The sequence below is a fragment of the Bombus bifarius genome, unplaced genomic scaffold, assembly GCF_011952205.1.
Source record: "Bombus bifarius isolate JDL3187 unplaced genomic scaffold, Bbif_JDL3187 scf7180000010271, whole genome shotgun sequence".
NCBI classification, from domain to species: domain Eukaryota; kingdom Metazoa; phylum Arthropoda; class Insecta; order Hymenoptera; family Apidae; genus Bombus; species Bombus bifarius.
In genome coordinates this window covers 1,193,036-1,212,649 of record NW_022885586.1, presented here as the reverse complement: position 1 = coordinate 1,212,649, position 19,614 = coordinate 1,193,036, and the positions used below count along the sequence as shown (strand labels likewise).

General features: G+C 40.6%; 3 protein-coding genes across 4 annotated transcripts; 1 reads left to right on the top strand and 2 right to left on the bottom strand.

Annotated features, from left to right (window-relative positions):
* Window positions 1-15: 15 nt before the first annotated feature.
* LOC117216423 (zinc metalloproteinase nas-15) lies at window positions 16-1,841 on the bottom strand. The gene is made up of 5 exons (XM_033463124.1): window positions 1,546-1,841; window positions 1,091-1,270; window positions 585-887; window positions 359-492; window positions 16-183 (listed from the first exon to the last, which is right to left on the bottom strand). The coding sequence occupies exons 1-5, from the start codon at window positions 1,709-1,711 to the stop codon at window positions 16-18; spliced, it is 951 nt and encodes a 316-aa protein (XP_033319015.1). The 5' UTR covers window positions 1,712-1,841.
* Window positions 1,842-10,068: 8,227 nt separating this feature from the next.
* On the top strand, window positions 10,069-13,234 carry LOC117216306 (cytochrome P450 306a1). Of its 2 annotated transcripts, none has more exons than XM_033462914.1 (7): window positions 10,069-10,390; window positions 10,518-10,666; window positions 10,988-11,190; window positions 11,270-11,582; window positions 11,806-11,961; window positions 12,028-12,202; window positions 13,101-13,234. In XM_033462914.1, the coding sequence occupies exons 1-7, from the start codon at window positions 10,069-10,071 to the stop codon at window positions 13,157-13,159; spliced, it is 1,377 nt and encodes a 458-aa protein (XP_033318805.1). In that variant the 3' UTR covers window positions 13,160-13,234. The 2 variants fall into 2 exon arrangements, with proteins under 2 accessions (XP_033318805.1, XP_033318804.1); XM_033462913.1 differs by lacking the exon at window positions 13,101-13,234 and adding an exon at window positions 12,406-13,086.
* Window positions 13,235-13,350: 116 nt separating this feature from the next.
* Window positions 13,351-19,069, bottom strand: LOC117216304 (cytochrome P450 18a1). Its single transcript, XM_033462912.1, has 5 exons — window positions 17,895-19,069; window positions 17,280-17,401; window positions 16,446-16,875; window positions 15,822-16,086; window positions 13,351-15,413 (listed from the first exon to the last, which is right to left on the bottom strand). Exons 1-5 carry the CDS (start codon window positions 18,265-18,267, stop codon window positions 14,984-14,986), a joined length of 1,620 nt encoding a protein of 539 aa, XP_033318803.1. The 5' UTR covers window positions 18,268-19,069; the 3' UTR covers window positions 13,351-14,983.
* Window positions 19,070-19,614: the final 545 nt, after the last annotated feature.

Here is a 19,614-nt window from a genome sequence, read left to right as displayed (position 1 = left end):
TTATTAACTTTGATATTACGATCTAGTGAGTAGCCACTCGATAGATATATCATCCGATGAATCATCGCTATCCGTGGTTTCATTCATTTGTCGTTTGTTACATTCCTCTTTGTACATTTCTAGTAACTTCAGTGTATCCTTTCCGCTGAGTCCTTTTCGTTGACCAAGTTCTGTTTCCTCCTTCTGCGGAATACAAACGTTGAGCAAAAAGGAAGAATTTCAAATTTTTCCTAAATTTCGCTATCAACTCTCGGGGCAACGTAATAATAATAATAATCTTTTGCAGTTATGAATATGGAACCTATATCTCCGTATTGCTGCAAACTTTTCAATTCGCGAAATTGCGCCGATTACTTACTTTCGGTGTAATGGTCGGTTCACCATTTCTTGAAAACGCGTGAGAACTATAATGCATTACACTCGTATAATCGTAACCAATCCCATAATCTGTGACAGTGCCATTGTCATATTTATTAAAATTATGCTCCTTGCCTGTATAAATCGTAATAACGCGAATAAATTTTGTTTGTCCAAACGTGAATTTCGATTCGATCCGCCAATCATCGAAGTAATCGACGCGTTACCTGGTTTTATATTTTCCCAATTTATCGTCACCCACTCGTCACGATCCGCGGCACTCTGTTGATGGTAAAAGCCTAATGCGTGCATCAACTCGTGCACGACCACACCATGCTGCACGCATCCCGGATTCTGCAAATTCACTACTTGTCCGCGATCGTGCCTACCAACCAAGGACCAACATCCCGACATTTTGCCCTTTATAGTGATATAGTCGGTATCTGCCTTTTTATAAGGACGAAAACGTATGCAGGTGTTCTTATGGTATTCCTCTATAGCACCTTCGATTACCTCGATATCTTCTTCATCTATAAAAGTACACGTAAATGCGATGGCATCATTTATCTCAGCTTTGTTATCGGTATTATCTACTTAACGGGGTACAACGTCTTGACAATTTAAAGAATCGAATCTTCTCTTCTAATTTTCTTAAAATTTGACTTCAAATCTCAAAGGCTTCTAATTTTCTTCAAATTTCAAGGTAGCATACTCCCTTAATAAAATGATTTACCGAAATCCTCTTCCTTTATGTAATAAGGTACAACTCCGCCTGGCCAACGAAACGCGTTGTTCACCAGACCATTTTTCCCCCCATCTTCCTCCGAATTAAGCATTATATCTCCTTCGTACAAACCGCTTAATTCCCAAACGTTCTGTTTGTCCTCTTTCGTCCATGATTTTATGCGATCAGCTGTCAGCAGTGAGTAGAAACAAATAACGAATCGTGATTCAATTAGAATGAATTTTCCTACTTCTGCCAATCAATTGGACAGCTTTCTGAGAGAAGGTTCATAAGAGAAAATAGCGCATTGAGTAAATTGCCTCGAATTTTTCGTTTAAATCTTCATTACGTTTGAATGTATAGTTACAACGGCGCTTAAAGTGCCGGCTACTTTCGACCAATGGTGTTTACCACAGACCTTATAGATCCTTTTTTCAAAAAGCTTCTCAATTACGATCATATACCGATGGTTTGATGCTCGTGTCTTTCGTTGAACGTTCCTTCAAATTTCGGCGTTGGTGGAACGATCTTTCGCTTTGAACCGTAATCAGTAGCTTTTGAATCGACACCAATTGCCACCGTTACGAGGAATAATATAATTGCTATTTCACTATTTTTGAACCGAAGCATCCTTAAGCGATAAGTACTATGCTCGATCGTTATTTTTCCGTCGCTGCGATCCAACAAAATATCAACTAGAATACATATCGTACGGTACAACCGTACTTTTATACGCGAACAGGGACATACGTACTTAAATAAATAGACACGTATGCTGCCCACCCTTCGTGTCTTCCATTATCAAACGTTACTTGGTAAAACTTGCTCGTAACCGATATGCACCGTCATTTCCGTTGATTAACCCATTAAGGGCCAACATTGCGTTGACCCAACGCTTCATCCGCAACTTTCTTTTTTCTAGTTTATATTACTGGTAGCGATGAAAATTCATGTCAAAGTGAAATATGTTTGCGGTCTATTCAAAATAGCGCTTGCCATTTTCTTCGAAAATAATATATCAATGCATATTCATGATAGACGATATCGAGATCGCAAGGAGAATACCAATTTGTTTTCTTATCTCGTTACTTATACATGCAATTAAAAATTATCTCTATAACCATTTGAAGAGCATACGGGAAAACATGGTATCATATACATATGTAGGTCAAAATGATTCGGTAGTTAGTCGTGTAATTCGGTATATGGACATGTCATCTCGGAATCATTTCGGGCCTTTCTCCCCTGCTCTCGTGCTCTCTTGGTGTATTCTTGTCAGCTTTCGATCTCTGCCTCGATCGCCATAGCTACTATAATCATCGTTATATTCGAAGATAAAAATCAAAGGAATTTCATATTGCTCTGCACGTTCTATCAACCACGGAAGACTTTCGAACAAAGACATCGGCCATCAGAGAGCACGATATTCGGATTTCTAGTTGAAAAACTATTTTCATATTTAATTGCCTCGCAACAGTTCTCGATCGCGTTCGAATAGCGGAAAGTGCGTGGAGAGAACGACAATGTCTCGTGTCGCGTGTCGAAGACAATCACTGGTACACTTGTAATCACGCTTGAAAATCTTTTCAAAGAGCGATCGAAGCAAGGTCAATGACCAGCCTGTTCCAGATTCGAGTAGGAGCTCCACATAGCCTAAATTCTAACCGGATTTCTTGGAACCGCAAGCAAGCAGAATGGTTCTTTCGCGTCTGTTACGATCGGTACACCTTTTTCAAGTAGATACGATGGCTAACTATCGAGTTGCCCGAACATTCGCATTCGTTTCTTTCTCTATTTCTCTTTCGTTTACTTCCAACCATTTCCCCGTTTCTGTCCTCGCCTAAAATCATGATTACTTTTGTTTGCATGTCAAACGCATTGCAAATAATCTTGCGATTCTCTGTGCAACGTGCTATAACTTGAAACGAATCTGAAAATGTATACAGAAACTACAATGTATTTATTGTAAACATTATCATATGTTTATGGAACATATCCATATTTATAGCGATAATGACTCACGTTAATTTTCCATATTTTGGGATATGAAATCTTTAAAAAAATTACATATGCTTCTGAGAACTAGAGAATATTCGTTTCACTGTATTGAAAAACAATCAATTTGCTAACGGTATAAACAAATATGTCCAATAAAAATATATCTCGCACATATAAAATATTAGTTGTGAATATAATAAATACGTTTATGATAAAACGTGAACAGAATTAGTTTAAATACGTAATGTTGAAAAAAATACGAACAAACATCGAGCGTGTTGCAAAAGGATCGTATCTTTCTCGCGTGTATCCTCGAGAGGTTCTTCGTGAACCACTGACCCACTGGGGCCGACTGGGGACCCACGGAGAAATATCGGCGGGAACGTCTCGCCGCGTCGGGAACGTATTTCGGTAGTGCGTACACTGACCAAAAAACCATACTCTTTCATGGTTCACTGACCTCGTCCAGCCTCTTCGCACTCTATCTTCTTATTTTTCTTTTTGTCTTTGCCTCGCTACTCGTTACCCATCTACAGTGGCTGCCGAAAGTATTTGGACACTTCTAGAAACCTTTTCCGAATATATCATGTGTGTTATAGGAATTTTGAAATTTTATTAAATTTTTAAAATTTACGATCATACTGGTAAAATTTCGAACAAAATTGAAAATATACGTACGAGCACGTGGACACTGGGTCGTTATCCAGCGGACCACGCGACATTCTCCGCTTTCCGAACCATTCATTCCTATCTCTAATACGTTTCCTTTTTATTCACCCTGCTTTTTTCACACCATGACTTTAATTTACATACGGTATCGATACGTTTAACGATAATTGGAAATTAAGTACTGCGCAGACTATAACGTCTTTGCGATAACCGAAGATGCGACTAAAAGATTCTCTGAAAAAAGGCGACATTTTATACGTACCATTCTATTATTAGATAGCTGCAAAAATTAGACAGTTTTGTCATTTCTCTTATTTGTTTGTCACGTTTCTTTGTGTTCCTCCCTCCCTCCCTCCCTCCCTTCTTTTTCCTCCCTCTTTCTTTCCCGCTCTCGATCTCTTTCTCGTCGCCCCTCTATCCCTTCCATTCCCCTTATTCTATCCCCCTTCTCTTTCCCCAACGATACTCGTTCAGGTAACAAGTATTTCCGAGCTCTCGACTCGGTCATACACCTGTGAGAGTGAAAGTGTCCTCCATCCCCACTAAGAAGCTGTGTACCGTACAGCCACGCTGACGAACAACCAGCCCCGACGCTAGAAGAGACAGCAGAAACGACGTCGCTACCGCTATTATCGTCGTCATCGCCTATTGCTACCGCTATCGTCATCGTTCTCAACAAAAGAATATTTTTATCGTGAGAAAACCATCATCTTCGACTTCATTCACTTATTTTTATTGCTGGGTTTAACTCATCGTCGCCTGGATTCATTTCGATTCGTTTTCGTTCTTCAAAATTTCGTACCGATGAAACATATTGTCAAATGTATGCAACACGTTGATTCGAACGATCGTTGAAGAAAAAGTTGAGTGGCGTGGTAATGTCGATTTTCCTACGTCTTCGCTTTCTTCGTGAGTGTAATTGCGCTTCTTTTTGCAGATCGCATATTGCACATCGCGAAGAATTTTAATTCTTTGCTAAAAAATAACGTCGAGCGTTAAGCACACGTTGGTACCTGCAACACGAAAGAGTAATCGATTCCTTTCCGCCCTTACTTTTCTCCAAATCGGGCATTTCCATCGTGAAAGTATCAAGGAGAAATAATTAAAGAAAAGAAGGAACGCTACTTCAGGTAGCGAGTGTGCGTAAAGAAACTGGAGGGTTTAAAGGGAATTAAAGAGAAAGTAAGACGGTAAAGGCAGCAAGTATGCGCTGCCTGTTAGAAATACTCGTATAGCGTGTAAAACCATGATGGGTTTAAAAGACATTAAAATGCTTTCATCGATGTATTACCTTGTCGTATCCGATGTATATTACCTTCCGAGGAGAAATTTCGAAAGGTGCGTTCCATAATTTTTTTTACCGTACTTCTCTACTGGCAATCAGTCGCCAGTCGAAATAATACAGTGTTACAGGGTATAGACGCACGGTAGTTTGCGATCGAACTGACGTAGGTAATAAACCCAGAAACGCCTGTCGGGGCCAATACACCCACCTTCTTTTATGGGGCAACGAACTCTGTATATACTCTCTGTATCGTACTGTATCACGAATCATGGTGTCACTCACAACCTATCCTTTATTCGCATACATTAAGTCTGGAGAACCACCACCGATCCATTGATGAATCGTTCGTAATTCAAATCAGGAAGCTCGTTCTCCGATTTCGTTCAATTTGTTCCAACAGGTTGTTTAATCGAATTATTTCCTATTACATATGGATAGAATATTCCGCAATTATCTGTCGACACTAGTCGATCGTCGATATATTACAAAGATCAGATTAAGAGGACTAATCTTGCAAAGTGATAGAAATACTACCGATGTTAATACGATGATATTTATATAGTAAATGTATGTAATAGCGTATACGGGGAATACTAAAATATATTACTGCTATGTTTTTTAATAGCTTAAGGTTATATCCCGGTGGTTTCATCAGAAAGCAGTAAATGTCGATTCTAATTATTAATTCATCGTTAGTTTGTACTCTAATAAAATTCATATACCGTTACCATAAATCAATTAAACTGTCCCGATACTTATGGCCGACAGTGTATGCGACTTTAGGTTCGTTCCATTATCGTAACCGTCAAATTCGTTGAACTTTCTGAAATGCTTCGATATGGTTTTACGTAATAGGGCGAGCAACGAACTGTTTCTTAATTATCTCCTTTCGCCAAAAATATTTCGTTTGGTTCGTCGGCCCGTCCTGCATCAGATACAGGACGATAAAATGGCATGCTTGCGAAGTACGAAAGTCGTGAAAATAGCGTATTAACAAAATTAGCATAAAAGGAGAAAGTCGCGGTCGTTGGCCGCACGACCACGTTTGGTTCGACTGTCGAATCTGCGAATTCTCGTGTGAACGGGTCTCGCAACAGAAAGATCGAGATATGGCGACAACGTGCGACCGATCGGACATTCAAAAAGAAACTGTACTCACACACACAGTCTGAGGAAAAAGGAGGCAGACAACGGGTACGGGACAAGCATCAACTGGGAATAAATCGAATATTAATTTTTTTATCTGAACAAAAATGATTCGTCCCCGAGTTTGTCTTTTTCCAGAGTAACGAAAGAACAGTCTGGCATCTTTAATTCCTGTTCAATACGTTACACACATACTATACAATTGCTGTAAGTCTAACTGTAGTTATATTCTAGAAAAATGAAATCGTGTTTGACATTATTTTTGTAGAACCTTTTAATTTCTATCCGACGACAAATCAAGACGTAGATCATTATCTAGCCTCTAGACTCTAAGAAGAGCCTCCACAAATTTGGCAAGGATCATTTCCGTTATGAAGACTTTTTCAATTCCTTTTGTCTTTCGCGTCGCTCGAATCAGCCACCCTATACGACTTCCTTCGAGACCAATGTGTTAGCGATAATAGTTTCGTTATATTCTCGATTTGCACGGGTACGCATTAATAGTCATCGAACCATTAAATGCGAAGGATTTTAAAGAGCATGTAAAACTTACTAGTCAGTCATCGTTTACCTGGTAGTTGATAAATAATTAAAATTGAAAGGCAGGAGCTGTTGGCTGATCTTGACATATCGCATTACGATGCGACTCGCATACGGGTGAATAAACTTGAGAAATTTATCGAGGAGAAACGATGATCTCTCGCGAGCAAAGAAAAGGACCCTAACCTTGATAACTGGATCCAGCCAATGACCCCAGTCGATCGTTGCCCCGGTTCTACCTGCTTACCACAAGAATTAGAGGAAAGAGGTAGATAGACTGGTACCTATGTGCCAATCCTGCATCTTGTTCCACCATTAACCCTCCTTTAAATATGGTCACCTCCTACTATAATATTCGTTTTAACAATGGTGACTCTACGTTCACCGAATAGCACAAATAAAGATGAAAAATAAGAATACAAGAAAGTAAAAAAATATGAAAAAGAGAAAAAGAGAGAAGGTAAAAAGGAAGAATAGAATTTCAGGTCCACGAATTATCGAGTAGTACGATAGGTCGAACGAAAAAGTGCAGGAACAAATAGAGTATATGAATGCAGGGAAAGGTGAATCGTGGAGGACAGGAAGGATCACGAAGAAAAGCTACGTGGTTCGTCCATGAGGATTGCGATCAGCATAAAGTTCGTTATACCCTTCGAAGAGAGTTGACAAAAAGTTTGCGGTCATCAACCAGCCTTGGAGAAAAATCATTTTATCGAGTTCGGAGTAGTTGTCCTTAGGTTAAATGAAAAATAATAAAATTACATTAAAAGGTTGAGCAGTTTATCACCGGCGCGAATTCAATTCGAATAGTTCACCTCGCATGAAGGAGCGAATATGTTGAACTTTTGGAAGAGAGAGGAATGTACAGAACAGAATAGGTACAATTGAGAAAGATGTAAGAGTTTCGGTCAGTAAAGAGGTAGCTTCAATATTTAAATCGTACTTATTGAAATAGGAAAGAAGATATAAATTTCTTACGAAGACTACACGGGGAGAATATAAGCCTTGTTTTGTTGATTTTTATGTCACTTTATGATTGAAAAGACGATTATTGCCAAACATTCACTTAATAAAACCTAGCATATCTACTCTTATTAACTCTTAATACCTCACTTCGATACGAAACTGCTAGCGATAAAAGATTGAATCTCTCTAAAGTTATCCGCAAATAAAAGTTCAATGGGGTGAAATCGAAGGTGATATTGAAAGTCAAAGTATTATTCTCATTGTATTTTGTATTTTTAATATAACTTTTTAATGAATCTTTGATTGACCAATGTTTACGTAACATTTTGTGCCTGATTCTACCCATAGAATATACCGACAAAGTATAACTGCTAAACCCTGGGACATTCTGGATATCGTAACATATTACATCTCAGGAACTTCAATAGTTTCAATTAACTTATTGTGTTTGATCGAGATCTTATTGCCAAGGATAGTAGTAAGAACCCTTTTCACTCCACTCCACCTTTCCCTTTACTTTTCCTTCTACTTTTCAAACCAACCCTTCGCCTTCGCCTTCGCCTTCGCCTTCGCCTTCGCCTTCGCCTTCGCCTTCGCCTTCGCCTTCGCCTTCGCCTTCGCCTTCGCCTTCGCCTTCGCCTTCGCCTTCGCCTTCGCCTTCGCCTTCGCCTTCGCCTTCGCCTTCGCCTTCGCCTTCGCCTTCGCCTTCGCCTTCGCCTTCGCCTTCGCCTTCGCCTTCGCCTTCGCCTTCGCCTTCGCCTTCGCCTTCGCCTTCGCCTTCGCCTTCGCCTTCGCCTTCGCCTTCGCCTTCGCGTCCCTTTGAAATTTTCCAGTGGCGGAGGAAGATGTAGTTAAAATATTTACTTGCGGTTCACGACTCCAAAAAAGAAGTAGTTGAGTAGATTCGCGTTAGATCGCTAAAATATATTGTGCTTATACAATTTCTGCTGACCATAGAGAAAGAGAAGAAGCAAGCTTAGCGTTCGTCTAAACGATGGTGTCACTGCAGTGACGGCATTTGCAAAGACAAATAGTTCCAGATATAGTGTTTAACTCTGCGTAATCATGTAAATTGTAAGTAGCATAGATACGGAAGTAAATTTGAGTAGTCTCATATATAGAGTAAATCTCATATATTTATACATTAGGTTAGAATTGTGGAAGACTGACTGATTAACTTCTAGGTAACATTAGGTAGAATACAGTGCGTATATGTATGCATATCTTACAATGTTATCCTGTAAGTGACATTAGTGATAGTTGCAAGTCTGATTAAGCCTAGGACCTCGAGATAGACGTCTCTTCCTAACCTTTCAAAGACCTTCTAAATCTCTTCAAAAAGAAAAAAAAAGCCAAAAAACGGGGTACCCACGGTCAAGTTCCACAAAACAAATCAGGTAAGAAGCAGATGGTCGAAACCAAAAATCGTTTTTCCTTGTCCTAGATGGGTCAGATAAGCGAAACTTGTGAAATAGTATCTTTTTTACTTGCTATTTTTGTCTCAGGATCCTAAGGTCCTAGGGTTTAGATTAGAGCAGCGATAGTCTAACACAATAACGGTTGAAAAGTTCTTGGAATTACCAAAGATAATCTAAGAGCGAAAAGAAATTGGAAATTTACCCACGTCCACGAAATATCACAAATGGACTGACAAACGAGATAGCAAGAAACGACGAGAGGGAGGTATTAGCGTCAGTAGTTTGTGGCAGTAATACTTTTGATAGCCTCAGAGTGCAACATGGTTCTTTGTAACTGTTCTAATCGTAGCATTTTACATCCAAATAACAAATAATGTGTCATTAAGGATACAATATATAAATAATTATAAGTGCAACGTTAGAGTGAACATAATATATATAATATATATAACCTTCGCATAAAATACAAAATTCTAAAGCGATTCATATTAAACCAGAATAAGTAGATCGTTCTGACCGTCTCGATCGTGTAGCCATATCTCAATTGTAAAACGGTTGATCGACTATTTGAAAGTCAAAAATTTAAATTGTTTCTATTCTTACTTGTGTCCGACTTACCGGACTACTCAGGATTGCCAGTCAATCGTTTACGTCGTAACTGGGTAGTTCCATCGTTTAATATCCGCTAAAATAGCTTTCATACGCATGTTCTTGCTCAACTTCAATTACGTCTTAGTTCGGTGTTATCGTCAATAAATATTTGCTACGTTTTTACGTTAATAATTACGTGAGTATTTGGATACTTGTCAATTATTGCAAACATACAGGATGTCTCTACAATTACGATACGACCGAGCAAGAAGTAATTTATTTGTTCTTTGTTACAGGTAACGCAGCAAACATCGTTTCAGAAGATTCAATCGAATCGCTCGATGCTTCGTCGCTGCTTCACGAACTGATTCACGATGAACTTCATTTACGCGATATTCGTTTTATTCGTTTCCGTTCTTGTATACGTCTTCTATATAAATCGAAAGGTACGTCGTCTACCACCTGGTCCTTGGCAACTTCCGATCGTCGGCTATCTTCCATGGATCGATGCAGAAAAACCACACGAAACTCTGACGAATTTAGCCAGAGTTTATGGTCCTATATGTGGACTCCGCATGGGTTCCGTTTATACTGTTTTATTGTCGGATCCTCAATTAATAAAGCAGACCTTCTCGAAAGATATGTCCACCGGTAGAGCACCTTTGTACCTTACACACGGGATTATGAAGGGATATGGTAAGATTATCTGACAAAATCATGTGTATCACTCGGGAACTATACTCGTTAATTCTATAAATCGAAAAATAGGAAAAAGTAACGATATTATAAATACTATTTCGTAATTTCGAATGACTTTGTACAGGTTTAGTTTGCGCGGAGGGAGAACGGTGGAAGGATCAGAGAAAATTCGTTAGCAATTGCTTACGAAACTTTGGAATGATAAAGCACGAAGGACCAAAGCGCGAGAAAATGGAGAAACGAATATCCGATGCAGCAAATGAATGTGCAACGGTATGTCGTGTTATTAGTCACCGCTTCGTTGCTTCTTTCGATAACTAGTTGTAATATATATACACTAACCCTGATAGTAGAATTTCCGACTAAACACAACAATACTACGACAACTTAAAATAGTAAAATATTTGCTTGGTGAAAAAGTAAATACCAAGAAGATCAGTTCCAAATGGATTACATGTTGAGAACAAAAATATTTGGCTTTCTGATGTCTAATCCTGTTAATAGCATGAATTGAATTGAATACGTCGACGCAATATATCAATCGATGATACATCAATCACTTTTTATACAATTTTCTTCGTCTGCGTATGATAGGCACTGAAAAATCGCGGGGCAAATGGACCGATCGATCCATTAAATACGCTTCATCATTGTATGGGTAATCTTGTTAATAGCATCGTATTTGGAAAAACCTATAAGGAGGAAGACGAAGTTTGGAAATGGCTAAGACATTTGCAAGAAGAAGGAGTGAAAGAAATTGGTGTCGCTGGACCGCTCAACTTTTTACCTTTTCTCAGGTACATCTAAGTGTCAAATTTTAAACGACATTATTAAAATAAAAGAATGACAAATTTATGCGTAAAAATTGCTCTTCAGATTCTTACCACGATACGGCCGAACGATACAATCGATCGTCGATGGAAAGGAGAAAACGCATAAAGTATATCGGGAAATACTCGAAGAACACCGTGCACAGATCGCGCAAGCATCAGAAAATACGGATAGAGTCGAGAGCTTTCTGGCAGCATTCGACGAACAAATGAGGAAAGAAAACGGTACAAAATCCGAGTTTTTCACAGAACCCCAACTGTACCATTTATTAGCAGATCTTTTTGGTGCTGGAACTGATACTACTTTGACCACCTTTCGTTGGTTTCTCTTATTCATGGCTGCCCATCCTACGGAGCAGGTATGTTGCATTCTCCTACAGCTCCTCCTACGGTATGTGAGATTTTCTATAGGGAGATCGTAGGATAAAGCGTTAAGTAGAATCGCCGATTGGTAAGCTCGTAGCAAAAACGACCTTTGTCCATATTTGTCTTTCCTCGGAAAAGCAAACTATTTATCCCATGACACATTCACACAAAGGCAGTTGGATCGTTTATCACTTCTATTTACTATATTATTCATAGGAAAAGGTACAATCGGAGATGGATCTATGTTTGAAGGAAGGGGAGCAGCCGACTCTAGACGATAGAATCGCTATGCCTCGTCTCGAGGCTGCTATAGCCGAAGTGCAGAGGATAAGGACTGTTACACCACTCGGTATTCCTCATGGAACATCAGAGGTACCGTACCGTCCATAAATCAAATCTCTCTTTCCAATTCCTCTATGGGAAATTTCGCCTGTTTAGGATATGCGGATAGGTGATTACGATGTACCACGCGGTACCATGATCGTGCCGATGCAGTGGGCTATTCACACCGATCCTGCTTACTGGCAAGATCCTCTCGAATTTCGACCCGACAGATTCCTATCCGATGATGGAAGTTTCTTCAAACCGGAATCGTTTCTCCCATTTCAAAGTGGTAATTATCTTCGACTTTTCTCCCGCTCCTTCTCTTCTCTCTCGTTCACCTTCTCTTCGTGATATTATAGATATGTACTTTCTGCTTCATCGTATTTATTCGAATAACAAATACCTGCTAGACGCGTTTCTTTCTTTTCTCCCCCTTTTATTTCATTCTATTCTCTTTTAATTTTCTTTTGTTTGATTTCATTTTGTTCAAAGGAAAACGCATTTGCGTGGGAGAGGAACTCGCTAGGATGATACTATTTTTGTTCGCCGGGAGGATACTGCGCGCATTCGTTATATCCGTACCACCGGACGAGATCGTCGATCTCGAAGGCGATTGTGGCATTACGTTAGTTCCGAAACCGCATCGCTTGATGTTCGTTCCACGACATCATTAATTAACGATTATAATCAATAAAAGATGTAGATCTAATAGAACGGCTATTGTAATCTGATCGATCATCGTTACAAGTTACAACTATCACAAGCGTGTTTTACGAAAATATATACTTTTCATAATTAACCTGGTCGAACGATCGATCGTTTAGAAAGTTTTCGTCCAGCGGATAAACGCACGACTCTTTCGTTTCTCCTTTTCTCAATCACGCCCCCCCGTTCCCCTCTTCCCCCCTTTGTTGCTGTTCGCTCCTTTTTTGTATCTGTCTTTTTTCTTAAATACCTGTTCTTTCGTCTTGGTCGAGCTATATCGCCTGTCATCCCGAAAGTTCAGCTTCCGCCCACATTCCCGTCCCTCCATCTCTGGCTCTCTTAATCTTTTCGTCAACAGGTATATTCGCGAATTCGGAAAACACAAAATCGATTCCCCGTAACACACAAAAGGTATCCCCTTCATCCTCTTCGTAATTACAGTCTTTTTCTACTTTTTTTCCTTTTTCTTCCTCTCTTTCTAGCGAAACGGTGTTTCAAGCGTAATACAAACCGAGAGAAATATGAAATAAATACGAAATAAATTGTGGGGAAGGAAAAGCAAAAAAGAGAAAGGATCATCGACTACTGGATCGAAATAAAACGGGGAATGTAATTTTCAGCTCACAAAAAGTCACGAACATAATCGTGACGGTCGTTTCGTTCGTGAACACGACTCGTCGAGCAACAACGTACGCACGATACGATACGAGGCAATGATTGATTTTCATGAAATACAAAATATCGATTTATTTCGTGCGAAGAGGAGACACACGTATTATCAATTATAATTACAAGCTTGGTCATATGGACATTAACATTGTTTAATGATCGTTACAAAAAAGAAAAATAGATAATAACATTAAGTAACACAGATTCGCGGTCGGCGGGTGAACACAATGCGGTGCTCCGCAATTCGAGCATGCAGCATATAAATTTCTTACTGGTGAATACAAACGAAGCATCGACGCGGTGATATGTACGTGGCGTTAAAGCTCACCGCGGCAAAGGGAAAACGTAAGAGGAACGATGAAGAGGAAGAAAGATGACGGAATATAAAGAAACCAGGGGGAATCCGCGTCGATGGTTCGTCGGCTTTCGCCGGACACGCAACAAAATATATCTTTGGAAATGATTTTACGATCGCGTTATCACAGGAATCTCGAGGGTCCCATGTCCTAAATTCGAAATTCACAGCCTTAATCTTTGCCCGCACCCAACGGATCGAGTTCGATGTTGGTCTTGAATTCTGAAACGCTACGTAACTACACTGTGTGTGGTGTCGCAAGAATCTCGTTCTAACTTTCACGAAAATCACTGTTCTAGGTCAACAGCCGCGTCCATCCGACGCGCAGCCCTACGATCTAATCCATTCGAATTTAGTCGCGTCGAAACTTTCGAACGATAAGGGAAAGAGAACTCGTTAGTCGAAGACGATCTCGCGCTCTCGTTCACCGCCTATTATCAAGATAATACCTAGATATGTACATAATACAGTAACTTACGAATATCTGTGCGCACACTCACAGCGTACTTCGTTACACGGTCTTTTGTTTTTTCTTTTTCCTTTTTTTTTCTTTTTTTTTTTATTAACCCGAAATTCTTAATCTAGCATTTACCACTATCGCTATCATCGATATTGTCGTTATCAATTATTATTTTACCAATACTACCGCCTGTACTATCGTTGCCGTTACTACTTTTGTCTATTTCTATTACTACCGCTACCACTACCACTACTTATTTCTAATACCATTACTAATAATTGATTCCTCTTATTATCATTACTATCTAAAAGTCTTTTGTCTCTTTTTACGTCCGAGACTGCGCCAACACAACGATCTCTAGAACGTGACGGATCATCGTTGACGGAATTGTTATCGAAATCGTTTTTGTATATATTGTGTGCAACGAATTTGAACATGTACACGCAAACTTCTCATATCATTCAACCGTATACACACGTTCTATACCGACATACATTTATCAAATAACGCTAATGACTAAATGCGAATAAATAAAGAGCGAAATGTTACCCTAAATATGTATAAATGTTGGCTAGTACACGCAAGGAAATTAAATAATAGAAATCGAGAGTGAAACGACATTTATGCGATAGGTAGATGGAGAGAAGAATAAAAGGAGGGATAATGGAACGCGTTCGAACGAACCTTTCGACGATGATGTGAAATCTTGTAGGGCTGATTAAGGATGGACGAATGTACGATGGATCGGATTGAATCGTATTAGATCGAATTGGATCAGGTTGGATCGTGTCGGGCCAAGTCGGTCCAGGTCGGATCGGTCTCGTTAGGAACGATTACCGTGCTCCGTTGATCGTTATGGAGCGTTCGAAAAAGCAGGAAACTCAGTGACTGCCGATATTACGCAGAATAGCGCCGGAGGGGATCACATCGTTGCTCGTATCTTCGATGAGATCCAAATTTCTTGGTACCAAACAAACGTCAAAGGGGTCAGGCGTGACGGTGACACCGGCGTTGCCGCGCAAACTCGGCAAGGACGAGCCCTGCGGCGATCGCAACTCGAACGTGTGCATCAACGAACTAAAGAACAAGAATAACTCCATGCGTGCCAACACATCGCCCAGGCACATACGTCTGCCGACACCGAAAGGCATAAAGTATTCCGGTTTCTGGACTTTACCTTCGGCCGAGAGAAACCGACTCGGTCGAAACTCCTCGGGCTCCTCCCAAAGTTCTGGATCCATATGCACGGCATGCAGCAACGGTACCACTTGGGATCCAGCTGGTATCGTGTAACCGTGCAACGTCACATCTCTGAAACATTTTTACACCTTTCAATCTTAACTATCTCACACGTTCCATCGAGATCGTGATTCATCCATTCATTCATCGCGGCGCCCCAATACTACGAAAATTGTATATCTATATCGGCGTCTCGTCTTTGTCCTTTTCTCTTTTGCTCGTCCACTCACCGCTTTACAAGATAGCAACGTTTTTCGAAAGCAAATAACCTAATTAGCGACTGGTTCGATTTTACTTTCGCTTTTATCGCGGTATATCGATAGATATTAACCCAATTGAAGAAACCCAATTATAGTAATGAGACGAAAGAGAGAATGATCCCGCTCGATGTAATTCGGTTAAGAAACAAGGTTGGAAATTCGACCGACGAATTCTCGTAAGTATCGTGTCAACAGTGGGATCTGTAGACGATATAATTACCTCGTGGTTGCGTGTGTGGTTCCCAAAGGGACTATACTCGACCGCCTAAGAACCTCGAGTATCGTCGCTTCGGTTATCGGAAGAAAAGGTAGATCCTCCAAAGCAGGCATCCTCGATTTTCCTACCACTTGGTCCAATTCTTCCTGTACGGCAGTCGCCGCATCCGGATGATGTAGCATCAAGATTATTGCCCATTCGAGCGTGGTCTTCACCGTTTCCATGCCAGCAGAGAACAGATCACCGAGAATTTGTTGCATCTGGCGATCTATGAATAGTACGAAAAGAAGAAAGAAATGAGTGGTGTAAAACGAAAGGCGATTCTTACGAGCGAACTGCGAATGTTTATGGAGTTCTCAGTTAAATTTCGTACGAAACCAAAATTCATCGACATCGTTCGTTTAAACCGAGGCGACAAATTCGACGTACGTCGCTTCCTATCTTATATTAATCAAAGATAAACGAAAACAGCGCGCAAAATGATACGAAATATTTCAAGTACGGCGCTCGTTACCACATTTAATAAACAAATTTCCATTTCTTTGTCCATGAAAATACGAATGAAAATAGAAAATTTCATAAATATTCGCTGTCTGTGTACGAGATATATCATCGGCGCACTCTCACCATGATTTTTCCCTTGAAAGAGCGTAGTCGCGCGACCTTCTCCCTTCGCTTTCTCGATCTCGAGCAGATAAGCGTCGACAAGGTCTCGTAAAGTGCTTTCGTCGAACGTTGCTCGATGCTGGTCGACCGCCTCTTGAAAGAAATCGGCCATTTCCGCGCGATTTTCCGCAATCTTGTTGCGAACTTTTTGAAGGCAAGGCAAGTAACGCATCACAGGAATAAAGTTGACAGCGGCCATACTGCCGAACAGCTTGAAACCTTCCTCGATCAAGTCCATGAATCTTTTGAACCTTTTGTCGCCATGTTGGAAACGCACTCCCATTATAATGGAACATATAACGTTGCTGATCGACATTCCAAGGGAAGCTGAAACGTCTGTCGGTGTTCCTCGTTTCGTCACCAATCCACGAAGGAACGTCTTAACCTCGCGCTAAAACCAATTAGAAATTATTCGTCTCTTTTTCATCTACTTGATATCAAGTGCAACGAAGCAAGTATTATGCGAATAGACAGTGAAACCTTGATTATTCGAATACAATCGGGAAGCACGCTGCTCGGATAATCGAATATATTGGTTTTTTCACGAGAACGTCGTTTATTTCGAGCTATGTTTAAATATTAATATTAGTCAGAAATAGAGATTTGCGAGCAAAGATGTACTATCAGTTTCAGTTGCTATTTATATTTCTTAATGTTTCTTACATGAGGGACTATTCTTAAACTTCTCACTAGTCGATCGTTTGGTTAATTTTACTCAGATTCTACTGTAGTACGTGGAAGAAAGAAAAACTATAGAAAAAGGAAAGACGAAATTTTGTAAAATGCAGCGCTCACCATGATTCTCGATTCCATAATTTTCTTCCCACCGCCCATATAGGTCATGCCGAAGCCTCTGAGCTTATCGTGAAGAAATTTTCTTTGGTCTTTCCACATAGCACCTTCGGTGTTGATAATACCTACGAGAGAAAAACTCTTGAGCTTCAAAAGTCAAGGGAACCGACCAGTTCGTAGAACGAAACCGCTTCGAACGAAAAACAGGAGATTCAACGTGTTTTAATTCGTACGCAGCGTAACAATATAATAAATTATCTGTAAACCATACAAGCTTTCCTGCCGGTGATCACGGAATCGAAAGAATCGGTAACGCGAAAAAATAATCTACGAGCAAGACGAACGAAATATTTCGAATAACGAAAAAGAAAAAAAAAAGAGGTAGAAGTCAGTTGGCTAAAAGTGGAAAACAGGAAAAAAGAAAGAAAGATTCGGCGATAAAATCGGACGCACGCATGCAGCGGCGAGATGGTTGATAAAAATGTGAAAAGGGAAAGAAGGAAAGAGATAAGAATCTGACGGGAAAGCGCAGAGTGAAAAATATGCGAGAACACGAAATCGAGATAGAGTTAGTTATCGGGAAACGAGCATGACAGGCGTCACGTGTTATACACTTACCATATCCACCGAGGATGTTGATGAACTCGGTATGCGGTCTGCCAGTAAACTCTTCCCGACGAAACGTGTCGCGAATCGTACGATGATCGCTAATAACAACCACCAGTTGCGTTCCTAGTCGAGCACTGAACATTGGACCATACTTCTTTGCGAGTTCTCCGTACCGGAGGTGAACGTCGCCTTTCAAGAATGGCAAATAACCAAACACGGGTACACCCCAAGGCCCTGGAGGCAGAGAGCGCACATACCTAAGCCATTGCATGCACCTTACTACCAATAATACACCTAAGAACACGAGAAACGTGTAAAGGACCTCGATTCTCGTGCCACCCATTGCTTGCCAAGCCCATTGTGTCGCGTGTTCCACTAACATCGCGCTATATTCAATTACGCTTTTATAATAATACGTTTTGCGTTCGTTTCTGCAAATATTTCGGGAACAAAGTTTCCCTTCGTTTTTTCCAATTCGAAATAGGGAGCTTCTTTCTCTCAAACCCTTAATCCCGATACACTTTTACTCGTTTCTTTCTTCCTCTCCGTATATTTTCTCTTCTTATCGTTCTAATTTTCCCTCGGCTTCGTAAATTGAATTTCTACCCTTCCCTCGTTTACTTTCTCTTTTCGTTATCACCTCGACCTTTTCGGCGTCTAATATTATACACAACCTTCGCTGTTACTTCCTATTCTTTCTCTTTCTGCTTCTTTTTCTTTTCTTCCCTCTCTCCTTTCTCCGCGTAGCACCTTCTTCTGTCGCCTCTTTCTTCCTTTCAACCCTGTCTCCGCTTTTCTCGTCTCCTTTCGCTTTCTACGACCCTTTCTTCCTTTCCTTCCCTCTTTCTCGCTTTCTTTCTGTCAGAACTTCTTCGATCCCTTCTCGTCACGACACGTTCGCACGTCCCGACGAAAAACCACCGGTCAACCTTCCCTCTGGCTGGTTTCGTATCGGCACGAACACAATTTTCCTACTCGAAACGATGCTTCCGAAATTCGCGGCTTTAAGTATCAAATCTGACTAGGCTGGTGGGGCATAATCTGGAGGGGAATATAGGGGAATAGGAGAGGAGAGGGGGAAGGAGAGTGCGCGCGCGCACGCTTCTGTGTAATGCGTATGCGTTTATGCGTGTGCGCGTGCGCACGTGTACGAGAGAGGATAATTGGAGCGATTTATCAAAAAAAAAAAATGAAGCAAAACAAAAACGATGGGAGAAAAATCGTCGATACCGATTTAGTAACGATTACGCAACGATCGAGAAGGCTCGCCGAAAAATCAGATAAAGTGAAATATCGCGAGACGCGGTGTCCGCTGCAACGGATAGAGAAAGAAACCGCGAATCGTATCAACTAGCAGAGACAATGAGTAGGAAAAACGTGCACGCACAGGTGATAAACGCGCTCGCTTGTTCTTACGCACTAGGGGAAGAAACGTGGTGGGAGAGTCAATGGAAGTATGGGAGAAACGAGTGACAGACAGACAGAGAGAGAGAGAGAGAGAGAGCGAGTAAGAGAGCCAGAGGAGGAGCTGGGCAATTATTTAATGGAATAGTGGAAGGTAAAAGAAGAAAAACGCATCGGAGTGGAATAAGAGTGAAGAAAGAAAAGAGTAAAGGAAATAAGAGTGAGAAAAGAAAAAGAATAAAGGGAAAGAAAAAAAAAGTCGGTCACAGCCGCAGCCGAATTCACCGGCGCTCGCTACTTCGTGAATCGTGCGAGCCACGGGAAG